The sequence below is a fragment of the Lottia gigantea genome, assembly GCF_000327385.1.
Source record: "Lottia gigantea unplaced genomic scaffold LOTGIsca_89, whole genome shotgun sequence".
In the NCBI taxonomy this organism is placed as follows: Eukaryota; Metazoa; Mollusca; class Gastropoda; family Lottiidae; genus Lottia; species Lottia gigantea.
The window spans coordinates 802,511-821,470 of record NW_008710923.1 but is presented as its reverse complement, the minus strand read 5'-3'; the positions used below and the strand labels follow the sequence as shown (position 1 = coordinate 821,470).

Genomic DNA, 18,960 nt, shown 5'->3' with positions numbered 1-18,960 from the left:
TGCAAGAAAATGGGTAAAAGTTTTAATTAATCAACAGAAGTTATAGGCAATATCAAAGATAATGACTTTCAGTAGCTTTAAGCTGCCTGATTTCTTAGATGGAATATGTAGGCCACTAATTTAGTATGTTTAGAGCAGTTTATATAATTAAAATAAAAAAGGATTTGTACTTGAAACTTGTAAAATAAACTAAACTAGGAAACCGAAATAAGATCAGCCAAGCCCTGTTTATGCATATTTTGCAAGTGTCCAAATTTGATTTTCACTAGACTGGTTGATTGGACTTTATGGACCCAAGTTACCCACCAAAAGCAAAGAGATTTCTTTCTTTTTTCATGACATGTCCCTTTAAACATATCTTAAAAGGCTCCTTACCCCTTGTGGTAAAGCTTTTATTTATATGAGTACATTTACACTAGTTATTAACACGCATTGAGCAACTTTATTTTTAAGATCAACCAGGTTTCCCCCTGTCAGTGATGCAGGTAAAAAGCATCTAGTCGTTCAGATGGGACAATAAACTGAGGCCCTGTGTGCTACAGGCTGTGCACATTAAAGATACCTCAACAGTTGGAAATCAAAAAAGAGTAGGATAATGCCGCTCTCCTGGCAAAATTTCCCTCATTGCATCCTGCATGGCATTGCTCGTCTTCATTAGCCCACATGGTGCAGAAAAGTAGGACGTAAAACTCCATTCCTTTCATTTTATCTTTAAGAATGTAATAAGTAAGGTAAGGAAAGTGATTGCCAGTTAACATTTAGGTCTGTGGATTGATAGAAGTATAATTTCCCTTTTAGTCCATTGATAAGAGATAAAATTTGAAACAGTAAAGACCTCATTAACCTTATTTACTATGCTATCTCTGGTAGTTTTCTGCTGGTTAATATAGGAAAGTGATAGTTGGTAATGTGATGGAAGTAGATTTATTACCAACTTGATTTCTAAAACAAGATTACTAACTGCTTACAGTAATGCTTGTATAATAGTATTACTTGTCTATCCTATTGCCGACTGATTTATTTTTATAACATGCTTGGTTTGGTTTGATGGCACAATCATGCTCAATCATACTAAATCATGCTTAGTTTGGTTTGATGGCACAATCATTTTTAATCATGCTTGGTTTGGTTTGATGGCACAATTATTCTTAATCATGCTTAGTTTGGTTTGATGGCACAATCATTCTAAAACATACTAAATCATGCTTAGTTTGGTTTGATGGCACAATCATTTTTAATCATGCTTGGTTTGGTTTGATGGCACAATCATTTTTAATCATGCTTAGTTTGGTTTGATGGCACAATCATTTTTAATCATGCTTGGTTTGGTTTGATGGCACAATCATTTTTAATCATGCTAAGTTTGGTTTGATGGCACAATCATTTTTAATCATGCTTGGTTTGGTTTGATGGCACAATCATTTTTAATCATGCTTGGTTTGGTTTGATGGCACAATCATTTTTAATCATGCTAAGTTTGGTTTGATGGCACAATCATTCTAAAACATACTAAATCATGCTTAGTTTGGTTTGATGGCACAATCATTTTTAATCATGCTTGGTTTGGTTTGATGGCACAATCATTTTTAATCATGCTTAGTTTGGTTTGATGGCACAATCATTTTTAATCATGCTTGGTTTGGTTTGATGGCACAATTATTCTTAATCATGCTTAGTTTGGTTTGATGGCACAATCATTCTAAAACATACTTAATCATGCTTAGTTTGGTTTGATGGCACAATCATTCTTAAACATACTAAATCATGCTTAGTTTGGTTTGATGGCACAATCATTCTTAAACATACTAAATCATGCTTAGTTTGGTTTGATGGCACAATCATACTAAATCAGGCTTAGTTTGGTTTGATGGCACAATCATACTAAATCAGGCTTAGTTTGTTTTGATGGCACAATCATACTAAATCAGGCTTAGTTTGGTTTGATGGCACAATCATACTAAATCAGGCTTAGTTTGTTTTGATGGCACAATCATACTAAATCAGGCTTAGTTTGTTTTGATGGCACAATCATACTAAATCAGGCTTAGTTTGGTTTGATGGCACAATCATACTAAATCAGGCTTAGTTTGGTTTGATGGCACAATCATTCTAAATCAGGCTTAGTTTGGTTTGATGGCACAATCATACTAAATCAGGCTTAGTTTGGTTTGATGGCACAATTATTTTTAATCATGCTTAGTTTGGTTTGATGGCACAATCATACTAAATCAGGCTTAGTTTGGTTTGATGGCACAATCATACTAAATCAGGCTTAGTTTGGTTTGATGGCGCAATCATTCTTAATCATGCTTATTTTTGTTTGATGGCACAATCACACTGAATCATACTAATTCATGCTTGGTTAAGTTTGGTGGCAAAAATCTTGCTTAAATTTGGTTTGATTGAAAATTCATGCTTAAATTTGGTTTGATGGAAAAATCATGCTAAAGTTTGGTTTGATGGCACAATCATACTAAATCAGGCTTAGTTTGGTTTGATGGCGCAATCATTCTTAATCATGCTTATTTTTGTTTGATGGCACAATCACACTGAATCATACTAATTCATGCTTGGTTAAGTTTGGTGGCAAAAATCTTGCTTAAATTTGGTTTGATTGAAAATTCATGCTTAAATTTGGTTTGATGGAAAAATCATGCTAAAGTTTGGTTTGATGGCACAATCATACTAAATCAGGCTTAGTTTGGTTTGATGGCACAATCATGCTTAAATGCTAAAAAAGGGTCAAGCTTAAGCTTAGTTTCATAGCAAATAATGAGAAGTTTTGTTTGATAATAAAATCGTGCTCAGATAGGTTTGAAGGGAAAATCATGCTGAAATTTGGTTGGATGCTTTTAACAAACATGACAATATTTATAATTAGTATTTCCCAAGGCTTCACTGTTCTGTTATCAGTTAGAAGCCTTGTTCAATAGTGAAATTTAGTCTACTTCATGTATATTACCATTGATTACTGCAATTAATTTGTACCTTATAGGCATTAGGAATAGCATCATATTTGATTGGCTGTTTGATAGAAAACTGTAGACTTGCTTCGAAATCTAGATGCTGTTATTTTTTATGACTTGTTCGTTGTCATTATTTTAAAATTTGGTCAAAATGATTCTTCTTTGAAAAATTACATTTCTGCGAAAACAGAGCCTGTAAATTTTTTTGCTACTGCCCTGGACCTAATAATTTTAGCACCTTATTCTGCTAAACGTAACTTAAGATGATTTTAGCGTTTCAAACCAATTTTTAGTAAAGCTTAATTATCAAATCAAATTACTGTATTTGTTAAAAAATGTTGATGAAGTTTTCGAGAAAAAACTCCTAGACAATAAATTTTGAAGACTTGTACTTGCTGACTATGTGCACCAGTTAGCTTAGCCTACAAAATTATAACATTTTTATCTTGATAATTAAGAACCTTAAATCTAATTTGTGTAATAATGTTTGAACGTCAAAACATGACTTGAATTGTGAATGGATTTTGTTTTTTTCAATTAGAACATTCTTATATATTATGTAGATTTTTTACATGATGTCTACAATGAATTGTTAGTTTAGAGCATTCTTATATATTATTACAACACAATACAATTCAAATACAATAGCACTTAAATAACAGGTCTGTAGGGAATGCTGCCTAAGGCCTTAATAGCATTCTAACGAAGAAAGATTACAACATAAAGCATGTAACTAGGGAGTCCCAGTACCACAGAAACCTCTCACAGCAATCTCTGAGTGGAGAGGAACTTATTCAATCAATAGAATAAAAGAACGGTAAACACGATTGATTAGCCGTGTATCGTATACAGTCAAAATACTAGTATATAATTTACAGTACTGTTACTTCTACTGGCTTAAACAATGCCATGAAAAATTCATTGACAGTAGATTATTGAGTGGAATATATACGATACAAGAGAACACTGTCGGTATACTGTCGGTATATATTGTATTATAACAACCAGTGTCAACTGTCATATTGTATCGCAGCTCCAGCGGAAAGTGAATTCTAATTTTATCTCTGCTTTCATTCAAATATTGTGTCTGTGACTGAAGAAAGCAATCATTCGTAGACGTAGGAGACAATCTTTAACAGTATCTGATCAACTTTTCTTACCTTAGGCTTCACATGTTATAGTTCCTTAATCTAGTCTAGAGCTTTTTAATTCCTCTAATTAGTGATAACATCTACTGGATTTAGCTTTGTATGGAAAATAGTTTCAGTGGTATTTAAAATTCGGTTGTGTTTTTTAACAGAATAGCCAGTATGGAACCTTAGCCATAGAATTTTTTCAAAGATATAAGAATTTGAACAGGGTCAGTGGTAGTTATTATTTGGTTGTGTTGCTAACAGAAAAGCATATAAGATATCTTAGCCTGGAGGTTTTTCAAAGAAATAGTAGTTAATTGAACAGGGAAAAGTGGCATTTAATATTTAGTTGTGTTACAACCAGAATAGAATGTTAGCATTCTAAGGTTTCCAATTAAACAAGAATTTTTCAGGCCTGGAATTATTATTGGAATAAAAATGAAGCTTGTGCTGTGAATTCAATTTATTAAAGGAATTATTTTAAACACTTTTAGATGTGTGCTTGAATAATTGAAAAAGTGTCCTTTAAATATTGGGAATGTAGGCTGAAGAGAATGGCATTGTTTTTACTTAGAAAAAAAACTTAGTTTGGTTAAAATTGACTATTTCTTTCAAGTAGGAAGTGATAAAATTTTGGATATCAAAATGGAAGTTTTTCAAATGTGAATATAAACACACCCAATTTGTTATGTAGCTTAGATTATTCACTTTATCATTTATTCTTTGAAATTCAACAAAAATAATTCAAAATGGAACCAGAACCAGTAAACGGTGGAATTCCTGAAAATCCTGATCCTGAAAATGCTGCCTTGATGAAAGGAATTGAAGATAATACCAATGAAGTAATTTTTCTCTTTAAAATTTATATTTTATGCCTTTTTTTGATTATTTCCTACTAAGAGAGCCTGTTTTTCATGTTAATTATTTCTCTGTAATTTTCTGAATTCCTTGAGTGTGTAAATTTTGGGACAAATGTAGATTCAAAGCAGCATAAAAACCACCCAGGGACAGTGATTCTCCCAAATAGATCTATAAACATTAAATCGAAGACATAAATAGTTCTCTAATGTATAAAATAACAAGAAATGGTACAAATCTGCATGAGAGAGTATTAAAACAATTTCTTTATTAAAGGCTATCATAAGACCAAATAAAGATCAAAATTCACATTATTTAGTTCTTTCTCTATTCACAATAATTGAAATTTTATAGCCAAGGTAATGCAAATCTACCAAAATAAAATGTACATTATTGGGCTCAACCACAATCTTTATGTTCACAATTTTTATTCATTTCCAAGAGTGACATATTAAATTAGTGAGTTTCATTAATATCAATGAGATAGTACCTTTGATATCTGGGATGGTACCTTTAAAGTTTAAATTTCCGCTTCTATAACTTCTCATTGTTAGTGCACCACTGCACAAGTTCGAAAATTACGCTTTTGTGTGTGTTTTAGAAAATGAAAACAGCATCTCTATTCAATTTGATTGATTAAAATTCAGTAAGCAAATCATCATGCAATAGACTTTGACATTTCAGTTTCCTACTGGCAACAAGGAATAAAGCTTTTTTATTAAAAAAAACTGAATGAACAATCTTTATGGCATGGCAAGATGCTCAAGTAGTTAAAGATTGATTGCAGATTACATTCGATTAGTATTGGGAAGTGGCTACAAGTGGACACTCTGACCTCGTGCATCAATGTCATAGATGTTATCCTTGTAAACTACAGTTGTTATCCTTGTTGTGAACTAAAGTTGTTATCCTTTGGCGCTGTTAGTCCTTATCCTTTTTGTGAACTAAAGTTGTTATCCTTGTAAACTACAGTTGTTATCCTTCTTGTGAACTAAAGTTGTTATCCTTTGGCGCTGTTAGTCCTTATCCTTTTTGTGAACTAAAGTTGTTATCCTTGTGAACTTCAGTTGTTATCCTTGTGAACTGCATTTATCATCCTTGTGAACTACAGTTGTTATCCTTGTGAACTGCATTTATCATCCTTGTGAACTGCATTTATCATCCTTGTGAACTACAGTTGTTATTCTTGTAAATTATTGTTGCTATCCTTTTGAACTTAAGTTGTTATCCTTGTAAACTGAAGTTGTTAACCTTGTAAATTACAGTTGTTATCCTTGTAAACTGAAGTTATTTACCTTGCAAACTACAGTTGTTATCCTTGTAAAAAATGGTTGTGTCTGTCTTTCAAAATATAAGAGAGTGAGTTCATCTATTCCTCACAAATACTTGTTACATTTTTTCAATCAGGCATCTCTTTTGAAGAGTCCTCATAGCTAATTTATCAACCAGCTCACGTATGCAAAAATCATTCATTAAAATTAACTGGCTCAAACAAAGCTGTCTGTATGTTGATAAGAAGGCGTGATTTAAACTAGGATGAATGATAAATATGCCAAGAGACATCAACTTCAATTTGTCTGATTACATGCTGAAGAAACATGTAAAAATTTGTATGACATAAGCTGTATAATACATTCTTGTCTAATTGATCCTGACAGGCATCTGCGTCTTTTGGTCTAAAAATTGTGAAGTTTTTGGGTTTGACAGACACCTATTTTGCCAAATAGATTAAATTGTAAAAGTGTTTGCCTAAAAACTTTGATGAATTCAGTCTTAATCTTAAGTGCTAATTGACCAAAAGTAGGTTGGATTGACATGAGCTTGTATAGACTTTTTGTGTGCAATAAAAGTCTGAGTAATTTAAAGTTTTTGAGCTTAAAAGATGAGCTTTTATGAAAGGAGTTAAATTTCAAACCATTTTCTGTTGAAGTGGATCAATAATAAAATTTTTGTCTGTGTATTGCCTTGCACAAATTGATTTACTGTGCATTTCAATTTTGAAAAACAAAATCCAAGACCAGGAAATATCAATAGAAACAAAACTCTGGTCTAATTGGCCACTGGCCATGTGTTGTTTGAAGTAGACTTGAGTAATTATTATCAATATATTGAATTAGTTTTAAAGAAAGTAAGTAAAGTCTCTAGACAATTCTTGTAGATTTTCTGCCGATGTTTGATGAAACAATGGATTATTCTACTAAATTATTCATTGAGAAAACGTAAGCTACTAGTGAATGGCGAGTGATACAGTTTCAAGTCTATGTCAAGTCATATTCTTCATCTTGGCATTTTTTTTGAAAAAAGAAAGAAAAGGAAAAGAAATAGAGATTTATCTCCAACCTTTCTGCACCTGTATAGGCCAATGAGGATGAACATTGCCATGCCATGAGATTTTGTCAGTATAGTGGCATTAGCCTACTCTTTTTCAATATCCAACTGATGAGGGACATGACATGACATGCACAGCCTCTGTTTATTGTTCTATCCAAACAACTAGATACTTTTTCAATGTCAATCGTTTAGACCTGTATCTCTGATAGGGAAACTGAGTTCAAAGATCTGAATATCTCATTATAGGATTGAATCTTATTACTTATCACTTCTTATGTAAGAAACATTGAACTTCTTTCATTCAAGACTAGTGATATCACCAAACCCTCACATTCAGTTACAGGATCTGATGACACAATGTTTCCCAATAAGCTTCTAAAAGTGGTGAGAAGCCTGTGTCACTTATTAAAAATCAGTAATTTCCAGAGCTTTCAAGTTTCTAAAAGTGATGAGCAGCCTGTGTCACTTATTAAATATCAGTAATTTCCATAATTGTGGTATTGGAGTGAAGTATTGGATTATTGACCAGTTGAAAGATGTTGTAATACAGTGATAATTAGGATCTAATCTATTCCCACTATTCTAATACTATAATCAATAAAACTGTATTCCCTTTCCTTCTCAATCCTTATTTGACATCTTCCAATTTGAATTGAATATGACATAGTGCATTAAACATTTAAAAAAAACAAGGACTAATGATTCAATCCACAAGACAAAACCCTAAATTGAAAATAACACTATGGCAATACATTAATATCTCACAAATTATACCTATTCAAATAAGAACTATTGAGAATAAAAAGTTGAATCAGGTATCTAGTATTGTTGGTAAATATTTATTTTCTTTTGCCACACTTTAATAAATATGAATGTATATACTCTGTTAGAAATTTATAACGATAAAAGCAATTAATGAAATGAAATTAAATGGCAACAAGAGCAAGGATGATTATAGATGCTAATACTACCATACCTTGGTATTTGTGGCAGAGGAGAAGGTCTGTTATTATGAAACATTCATGGTCATTGACTGCACCATACAAACAAATACTGTATAGTGAATGGAAAACAATAGTCATAAAGTACTGATATAAAACAATTGAGATTATGACCATTATAACTTTCTAAATGGATCCTGCTAATTAATGATTAATAGTCATTCTAATCAATCAGGTAATTAAAATAAAATATCACTTGCTGCTATTACAGATAACATTAGTATTTCTTAATCTGCCTTGTTGAAAGGAGCTAAACCATGTTACAGTTCTACTCTAAATGATTTGATTGTTACTTGAAAGTTCTGAAAAAGCCTAAGATATATCTCAAGCTATGCAGTGATTGAACCTTAGACGAGCAAGCAAGCATTTAACTCCATGCAACAGTGCTGCCCCAAATATTGTCCATAAACATTTGCAAACTTGAATAAATTCTGTTTGAACTGTTCTTTAGTCTGAATTATTTATCAGTGTTTTTCATAAAAATGTTCATTTAATAAATGCTTGGTTTTAAAATGGTTATAGGGGGTGAAACTTGGCTGACTCTATCTGGCTGTGGTATCAGGATCTTTCTTACCCTAAAGGGATTTGCACCATTTCAATTTTCAATCAGACGTCTGTGGTTCCTGCAATTTCAATAAAACTGAGAGTTTGATGACGTCACTAATCGCGAAGGACTTCTATGATTTCACGATTAGCGAAGTCATTAAACACTTAGTTTAAGTGGCATGGCAGAAACCACAGATGTCTGATCGAAAATTGGAATGGTGCAAATTGATTCTTTCAGTGTCACCGATGCACATAGATTTTTTTGAGAAAAACTGTTCACAATCTCTTTAAGGAAGAATTGAACCCTTAGCATCAAAGCGCCTACAATCCAATTACGAACTGAGCTTTATTGGCCATAAATAGACAGTGTTTCAACCCAACATTAGAGGGAAGTATTGATATTTACACAGTTTGAAAATAAAATGAAGCAAGAAATTGAATTTGAAAATAGAATTTAGGGCCTTATCTATTATGCTATGATTTATATCTTATTAGATGTTTTGATTTAAGATAGATGTCATACTGCACAATTTTATGATGTTTGGTTAATAGATTTTCTCTTTGTGATAATATTTATCGTTTTATAAAACTGTATTGTAATGTCAACAGGCTTCTGGATTGTATTTCTATTGTAAAGCAATTTCACAGTTTGTGGTTTCCTGAGACTCGTATAATATAGTTAATGGTTTCCTGAGACTTGTATAACATAGTTTGTGGTTTCCTGAGACTTGTATAACATAGTTTGTGGTTTCCTGAGACTTGTATAACATAGTTTGTGGTTTCCTGAGACTTGTATAACATAGTTTGTGGTTTCCCTGAGACTTGTATAACATAGTTTGTGGTTTCCCTGAGACTTGTATAACATTATTTGTGGTTTCCTTGAAACTTGTATTCATAGTTTGTGGTTTCCCTGAGACTTGTATTCATAGTTTGTGGTTTCCCTGAGACTTGTATTCATAGTTTGTGGTTTCCCTGAGACTTGTATAACATAGTTTGTGGTTTCCCTGAGACTTGTATGACATAGTTTGTGGTTTCCCTGAGACTTGTATGACATAGTTTGTGGTTTCCCTGAGACTTGTATAACATAGTTTGGGGTTTCTCTAGAATTGTATTTCATAGTTTGTATTTTCCTTCAGACTTGTATAACATAGTTTGTGGTTTCCCTGAGACTTGTATGACATAGTTTGTGGTTTCCCGGAGACTTGTATAACATAGTTTGGGGTTTCTCTAGAATTGTATTTCATAGTTTGTATTTTCCTTCAGACTTGTATGACATAGTTTGTGGTTTCCCTGAGACTTGTATGACATAGTTTGTGGTTTCCCTGAGACTTGTATGACATAGTTTATGGTTTCCCTGAGACTTGTATGACCTCTAGAATTGTATGATATAGTTAGGAGTTGCCTGTGTATTACACAGTTTTGGGTTTTAAAGAGCTGTAGTTCATAGTTTGGAGTTCCCCTAATACTTGTATTACATAGTTTTGGCTTTAAATTGTATTAAATAGTTCAGAATTATAATGGAAATTCTAAAAAAGACACTGCAGACATCTAGCCTAGATCAATCTTATTATGGGCAGTTCAAATTACACAATCCATAACAAGGAAAACTTGGTAAATTAAAAACCAACAATAAAACTAAAAATAAACTATGTGACAATGTTTTGAATGATTAAGTTGAAAACATTGTTGACTCTATGCTTCAGAAATAGACTTAATGTTGCCATAAAGATAGAATGATATTGATAGGTTTCATTCAATCAGGTATTGATCTCTAATTCAAGACAAGACATGATTTATTTTGGAATTCTATCATCAATAAATGATAACATGTAAGATCAGCTAGTATTATGATCTATAAATGATTGAGACATGCTATATGATCAATATGGAATATGATTAGAGGTCATTTTGACCACAGATAGCAGACCAGAATTAATCATTAGCCTTAAGATCAAGCTTAATTCCATTGATTCAAGATAATACAATCTGATCTGAACAACAAGGAAACACTGATGTCTGATCATCAAAACCTGGCTTCCAAAATTAATCAAGATTATAGATTAAGCTTTAAGAGATTGTAAGGAGGTTTTCTAAACATTTTAGTTTCTACTTTTATAGTGGAATTGCAAGAGCCAGAGAAAATTGGAACGGTGCAAATTAATTTTATCCTTGTCCCTGATACACTAAAAAGTTTCACAATCCCTATAAAACTTCTTTGATTGCTCTAAGATAATACAATATAATCTGAACAACAAGGAAACACATTCACAAGCTGAACCTGAATTCTAAGTCTAGAAGTTGGTTGGCTATTCATTTTGTCTGTCAGAGATCTTCATGATTTTGCATGAGCTCTCAAGCACCATAGGCATATAACTTCCATAGAGGGTATAAGGTGGCTCTTTAGAAAAAGGAATTGAATTGGTATTATCATTAACTGAGTGTTATCTAAGTTTTGTCAGTATGTTGTTTAGGATTCCTTGTATCGTTTTGCAGTTTGAATCGTTAGTACTTAGTTTGTTTATACTCAATAGATATAGATTTTGGGAAACGTTAAAAAAAAAATTCAAGTTGAAATAAAAAATCAAATCTTGAAATTTTATTCGAAATGAATTGGGGGTACAAACTTTTTTTTCTGAAGAGGCAAATGAACAATTTGGCCTTTACAAAGAAAGCTTTTATTATTTTTTTGTGAGACTAAATAGAAAGTTATGGGTCAGACCATGTTTCTAAATAGAACTTGATCAGTTGACATGCAAGGTTTCAATTACAGCTTGATCTATATTAGTAAAAAAGTAATCTGTTAGTGATTATGTCATGGGTCTCATTGTATATATAATGATAAATTGGAGCAAATATATTCCTGCTCATTCAGGTGGGATTTATAAAATAAAGTCTACTTTATTTCGGGTAGAATGAATAGTAATTGAAAATATATAGACTTAAAGCCTGCCACAGACGACAGGAAATGGTTGATCTGCCTGCCTCGAGATCTGTTTTATAATTCTGCAGCATTAATAGCATACAGTCACGGGTATTCTTGCCAAGCTGATCTTCTAAAATTACATCATTCACGAGGTCATTGATGGTAGCCATGTTGATATGTTAACTCAATCTTATTGGTTTGTAACTTTTTCTAGCTCAGCTGGCAACTTAATATGTTAGCAAACGTTGAGTTTCTGGCCTCTTGTTGGAGAAAATATCAAACAGGATATATATTTTCAACACAGCCTCTCGGGTTGAATTTTCTCTCGAAATTCAGTGTAGACAGGAGAAACAGCAGAGCTCCCATCTTCTCGAGGGAGGCAGCTCAGCTAGTTCTTCTCATCTGCAGCAGGTTTAACTGACAGAGTGTTGATTACTACTTATACTTCCTAGAATAGAGTGAACTGTTGGTGTTTATATTTTAACATATATGTGCATGAATATCTTTAATCAACTAGTTCCTGGTTTGATGAATAATAGGAATATGTGATAGTAAATATAAAAAACTACAACAAGATATCTTAATTTCATTATATTACAACTTTATAAAGATCTCCATGAGCACAAAATGATGGGTCTGCTATTTTTTTTAAAAAGAGTGATATCTTTATGTTCGAAAATGAGAAAAGGTTAGCTTTATTTGATTCCCATATGCCATTATGTTGAAATAAATCCAAAAATGGTGAAATTTCCAGTTTTTTTTTTTAGAAATTTCCATCTGAGAATAAAGTGATTGATGGGGCTGAAAGTCATTAGATAATTAGAACCTATATTCAAACCAGCTCAATATGGATTGTGTTGAATGTAAGACAGTAATATGATACACAAGAGCTTATGTTAAAAATGCTTGAAGGTAGCGGGTCAAAGAGCTGAATCCTCTTGAGGTAGGGGGTCTGATCAGGGGACTGCCAGATACTCCCAGAAGCTTACAGATTTCAGATGGCCTGAAATGAGTTTTGAGCATTTAGAGGGTTTAATTTTTAGTTCAAAAATAACTTTTCACGGGTTATGGAGGGTGTGAGAGGTATGGGGGGCTTGACCCAATGGCCCTACCCTTAAATAGCCACTGAATTGATACAGTATCAAAACTGTTGTACAACAATAATGTGATACAGTAACAGTACTGAATAAAACCTAATACATGAATTCTAACTGTTTATCAAAAATTAAAATCTGATGTAAATAAATCTACTTGGAAAGTTAAATAAAGAGATCTCAAAGGTTTGGCTCGTGGTTCAGAGGGCCACTTGAGAGCCACCTGTATAGTGCGGCACCAGTGTTCGTAAAGAACAAAACAGAAAGTAAGACAACCCTATTTAGACATTCCCTCCCCCGTGGATATTCTGAAGATGCTTTTGAATGGAGAAGTCAGTTACTTAATCTGATATCAAATTAAGGCTAAGTTTTCTGGATGTCCTCGTCAGAAGCTGATATTTTTTTATGGTTTCCTGTAGCACCATGCGGTAACTTAGTATCTGTGTAATAGTTCTGGTCTGGTAACTACCACCATTGTTTCAAGGTAGAATAAAAATCAGCCACTAATGAAGCACTTGTAACCTCTATGTTTAAAAGTACACAAAGCTTGAAGAAAACTAAGGTCATATCGACCAAGTAAGCCAATCAATGTATTAAGTATGCATGTTAGTCTGGAATTTCTGACTATATTGTTTATATAAGTCTTGCTATTTACAGACGATTATAATAAGGAGATTAGTTGTTCTAATAGACTTCGATTAGTCTCTATCTTATTTCCATATCATTGCTGTTAAAACAGGCGCAATTTTCCACTTGTGCTTTACTTTATCCAAATAGCTTTGTATGAGATGTTGTATTTTAACCAATTAAAATAAGCTTTTTTCATATGAAAGGAGTTATCAGAATACATTACAAAACAAAAGGTAAACATGCCGACATGCTAGCATGATGATTGGCCAGTTTGAAAATTATGTAACATCATGAATATTTATTATTTATTGATTTAAATTTTGTTTTTTATTCAAGCAAAACAAATCAGTTGTTATAGGTTGTTATAGGACAAACAACTACAATACATACATATACACAGATATGACAGATATATACATGAATATATACTTACTTCAAAGACCTATTAGGTGTACTCAAGAAGGATTTTTTCACTTACAAAGATTTAAATAAATAAATTTTCCATGGTTGATAATTTTTCTGTTGTTTGTGCTAGTCATATTGCATTTCATTTTTCATGACCAGTATTGATGATGAAAATATTTGAGGCGAAGGTCAATATAAGCGTGGCAGCAAAGGAGAAAGTGGTAATCATCTTCAATAGCGTTTGATGAATAATATTTGCATATTCGTTTTTCACATGAAACCTTATTAATTAAAACAACCGACTTCTATTGAAAGTTTCAGGACTCCAAATCGGAATTTGCATATTATATATTATTATTTATTGTCCCTGATACAACTGTCAGTTGAAATATGTAACGGTTTCAAACATGCGAAAGACTATGATTTCCATACCTTTGTTTTCTATAGAAATATGTAACACTGCAAACTAATTTTATGCATCAAAATAAATATGACACGTAAGAAAAACAGGTTTTGAAAACATAAACTTGTGATCCCTGAAAGAAAATAAAATATTTATAAAGTGATTCATTCATTTGCAAGACAAAGAACGGTAGAATAGAAAAACTTTTTTTGATTTTCACAGTTATATTAGATGGTAATGATAATTCTAAGGCTAATTCTATATTTTGATTATTATAAGGCTTGTTTTCTGTTTACACTAAAGTACCAAATAGTTTTTTCTTTTGGTTCACTGACATCCTGAAATTCCCTTGTGAGATATTAATATTAGATTGGAAAAACATTTCCTTTAAGAGAATGTCTGAGTTTTATTAGAAGTTAAGTGATCTATTTCTTACTTACTTACTGAAATACTTACTTACTTACTGAAATACTTACTCATTGACTGAAATACTTGATCATTTACTGAAATGCTTACACGCTGAAATACTTGATCACTGACTGAAATACTTACTCACTTACTGATATACTTACTCACTGACTGAAATACTTACTCACTTACTGAAATACTTACTAATGATTTATATACTTACTCATGTGAAAAGTTCATTGGCTGCTACCAATGTTTCGCAATATGTTGTTTGTTTTCCGGGTTTTGTTTTGCGGTTTGGATCGAACTGCAGCATTTTCCTTGAAAGTTTTATTTTGAATTAGCTTGACATTGTGAAGATGAATAAATCCTCCAACAAAAACAATGCTTCAAGTTTAGAATAATAATCCTACTATTAGAACTGCTGACTGGGCTGTGAAATGGACTTATGCAACCTTTTAATCTTCAATAAAACTGACAACAAATTCTGAATTTTTTTAACCTGTAATGTGTGAAAAGCTTTTTGTCTTGTTTTTAGTTGACATGCGAAATTTGCCATATTTTTAGTTGACATGAAGGAAATTGTCATCTAAGCTGATCAATACTTAGTTTCTCGACAAAAATTCAATATATCATGAGCATGAAAATATTAAGCTAGTCAAACTGAAGATTTAATTACATCGGCTTAACTATCACTGCACTCAAAACGACTATTTTTACAGAATTATCCTTCCTCATGTTAATCTCTCATCTTCTCATAAAATCTTATATCAAATGTAATTTCAGACATCAAATTCCAAATTTAGACCACAAATTAATCAAAAATAGGCATGCAAAAACCCAAAAGGGAGAGAGAAAGAGGATTTCTAAGACAAAAACATTGACGAAATACATATATACACTGAATGCACCTTTTGTTTCATCACAAAATCCCAGCATTGGAGAGGGCAGGATTTTGATTAGCTGGCAGTGTCATTAAACAGACGAATGTTTAAGAAGGCTGTCTTTAGACCCTAACTGAAGTGGTGGCTATATTAAAGATAAAAGCTAATAAAAAATGGAATGAAAGTTTTGGTCTAATTTTAATTAGACTGCCCGCTGCTTGTGATTCTTGGTTGTTTTGTGTCATGTCCATTTCTATGGAATTATTTAATAGAAGAGGTGTAAATAGGAAATGATCAATAGGAATAAAATTTGTATGAATTCTCGTGATAATTTGAATGTATATATAGTGTAGAGTAAGAGATAGGCCAGAGTGTCTCTGTAGACCTTTAATATTGATATTGAGACCAATCTAATCAATATTGTTATAGAGATAATAGTAGGAATACTGTAGATATATTCTCATTATATACAAATTTACTATATATCAACTTTATCAATATTCACCTCTATAAATAAATACTAATCAGAGGGTTAGAATATATTCAGACATGTTTCTCTTCTTATAATATAGGGATCCAAGATTTCTTTTCTATCGAGGAATTCCTCAATTTTTGACATTTGATTTTTTAAAATTTGACGTCACTAATAGCGAAAGGCCTTATGTAACAGTTGCATGATGTTTGATCAAAAATGGGGCAAATTGATGCTATCATGGTCCCTGATACATATAATTTTTTTTAGAAAACCTCTTTACAACCCCTTTATTTTCCATCTATCAGCTCACTCTGGTGAAAATATTTCTGTATATACCATGCATGGAGCCTGGAGCCACAAAGCACCCTTAACCAACAGCTGATATTTTCCATTTTGTGTACTATGGTTTCTGATCAAATATTGTGTAATAGTGGGTGATACATATGCAAATATCTATTGGCATGGGGCTTCAAAATCATCAATGATTTTACTGAAGTGATTGCAAAGTTTGTTTACAAAACTATTATTGAACTCATTTTGGGGTAAATTTGCAAAATTCTGAATTTGACACATATAATTTTCAGCACCCTTTTGTGATTTTAGTTAGATCTTTGTAATTTGCATTATTTTCCAAGAAACTGTTGACTTCCACTCTAATTGGAAAATTATTTTTGAAAGGGTATACATTTTTTGTAGAGTTCTTTCTTACTGTTTATATTTTACTCTTAAAATTTACATTATTTTTTTCTTTTTCAGTCATTGGAAAGTACGCGGCGTATGCTGCAGATGTGTGAAGAGGTCAGTATGTCTTAATTATATTAATATATAAGAAATCTATATATTAGACAAATTAAGTTTATATATAGTGCCAAGGTTATTTTGATATCAATTTATTCAAAATTAGATTACAATTTCGTCTCATAATTTTTTCTGGTCTCCATTGTAACCTAAAAGGATTTATTCTAAGGTCGCGTACTGGTGATGCTACAAGCTATTAAATTAATTCATTTTAATTAGATTTATTTTCTATACGTTTATTCTCAAAGCTGGCAAGATTTGTTTCTAGAAATTGAAAGTGAAAGAATTTGTTTTTTGGTCTCCATTGTTATTTAAAACAATTTATTCTAAGTTAGTGACCTGGTGGTATTTAACTTATTCATTTTAATTAGATAGATTTTCTCAAAGCTTATTCTCAAAGCTGTGAGGAATTTTTTCTAGAAATTGAAAGTGAAAGTAAAGCTTCCATGTTCCGAAACAAAAAATTGAAGAAAAGAAATTGTTATATGAAACAAGACCAGCCAGATATGAAAATCCATAATTGAGTTTGGCAATTACCAAAGAATATTAATATCATTCTGGACGAAGATCCTTAATTAAAAATGATAAAAAGTTCATTAAATGATGATAATATTGTAGTAATTGGTCTATAGCAGGGCCCTGTGATAACATAAATACTTTAACTATCATCTATTTTAGATAAATTATCTTTCCTTTTATGTCGTGCCTTGTCTTTAGAATTCTATTTTCGGTTTCTGTCTACAGCAGTTAAACATTCATTCTTTATTCAACATCTCTCTATTCATTTCTTATCTAATAAACGCGTCATTGATTTCACTTTCTACTAAAAAGGAATCTTTGTAAAGTCTGAAAGAGACGTAAGCCTAGGTTAATGAGCAGCAAATTTGGTGATATTTTTTGAAGAATCAACGTGAATTAAGTGAAAATTGCGACAATTTATTGCTAAGATTATATCTGATGATATATATAGTCTCTTTAGACGTTTTTATTGATATTCTCAACTATAAAAGATTGAATTGTAATTTATTTTCTAGACAGAAAATCTCAATGAAATTTCAACTTTTCAAACTTCATTCTCACACAATTTAAATTTCAAACTTCTAATCAATAAGAAGAAAGTTCTTTTTAAAAGATTTTACAATTGCTGGATATTTTTAGCTCTCGTAATTCTTGTGAATAAAAGAAATTTGTATGCTAACAAATGGTTCTAAAATAGGTTTAACTTGCCACTTGAGAGTACTGAACTCTACATGGATTCTAAATTAAGATAAAATTAGAATGACATTTAAAAGCGGAGAGCACATGTTACAAAAATCTATTTTGAATTGTGTTTACCATTTGGACAAATTCAAGATCACTTACACAAATTTGACAACATTAAGATGAAGTTGACATCACTAACACATATGACATCACTTGGACAAATTTGGCATCACTTAGACAAAGTTGACATCATATAGAAAAGTTGACATCACTTGGACAAAGTTGACATCACTTGGACAAAGTTGGCATTAGTTAGAAACATTTGACATTACTTAGACACATTTCACATCACTTGGACAAATTTGACATTACACAAGAACATTTGGCATTGCTTATACAAATTTGATATCACTAAGACTCATTTGGCATCACTTAGACAAATTTCACATCACTAAGTTACATATGGCATCACTTGAACAAAATTTACATCACTAAGACCCATGGCATCACTTGCACATGATTGAAAATATTCAGCTAAATATATAAATCCTATTTTAACATCTAATTGGTTAAGGCTATTTGAATCTCTTTCATTCCTACATGCCCATTAACAAGTTTTTTTCTCCTCATTGCCTACTGTAGAGTAAGGAAGCTGGTATCAAAACATTGGTAATGTTAGATGAACAAGGAGGTAAGAAAGGTCCTATTTAATGGACTGATGAACTCAATGTTGTTAGTTTGTGCATCATAACCCTGCATGTTAGAACTTAATTTTTTTTAAAATAATTTTATCAGTTTTTATTTCAGAATTGTCAGTATATCTTTGCTTTTAACAATCTCAATGTAAAAATTGAAATCTGGAGATTTTGAGAAAAATGTACGAAATTGAGATATACTCTTCT

The 18,960-nt window shown here is 31.7% G+C and overlaps 1 protein-coding gene across 1 annotated transcript in view; it reads left to right on the top strand.

Moving 5' to 3' along the window:
• Positions 1-18,960, top strand: part of LOTGIDRAFT_197810 (hypothetical protein) — a 45,485-nt gene that overhangs the window by 12,019 nt on the left and 14,506 nt on the right. The window contains exons 2-3 of the mRNA XM_009068110.1: positions 16,814-16,855; positions 18,701-18,749. Of these exons, the coding sequence (XP_009066358.1) occupies positions 16,814-16,855; positions 18,701-18,749 (91 nt within the window). The remainder of the gene's footprint in view (positions 1-16,813; positions 16,856-18,700; positions 18,750-18,960) is intronic.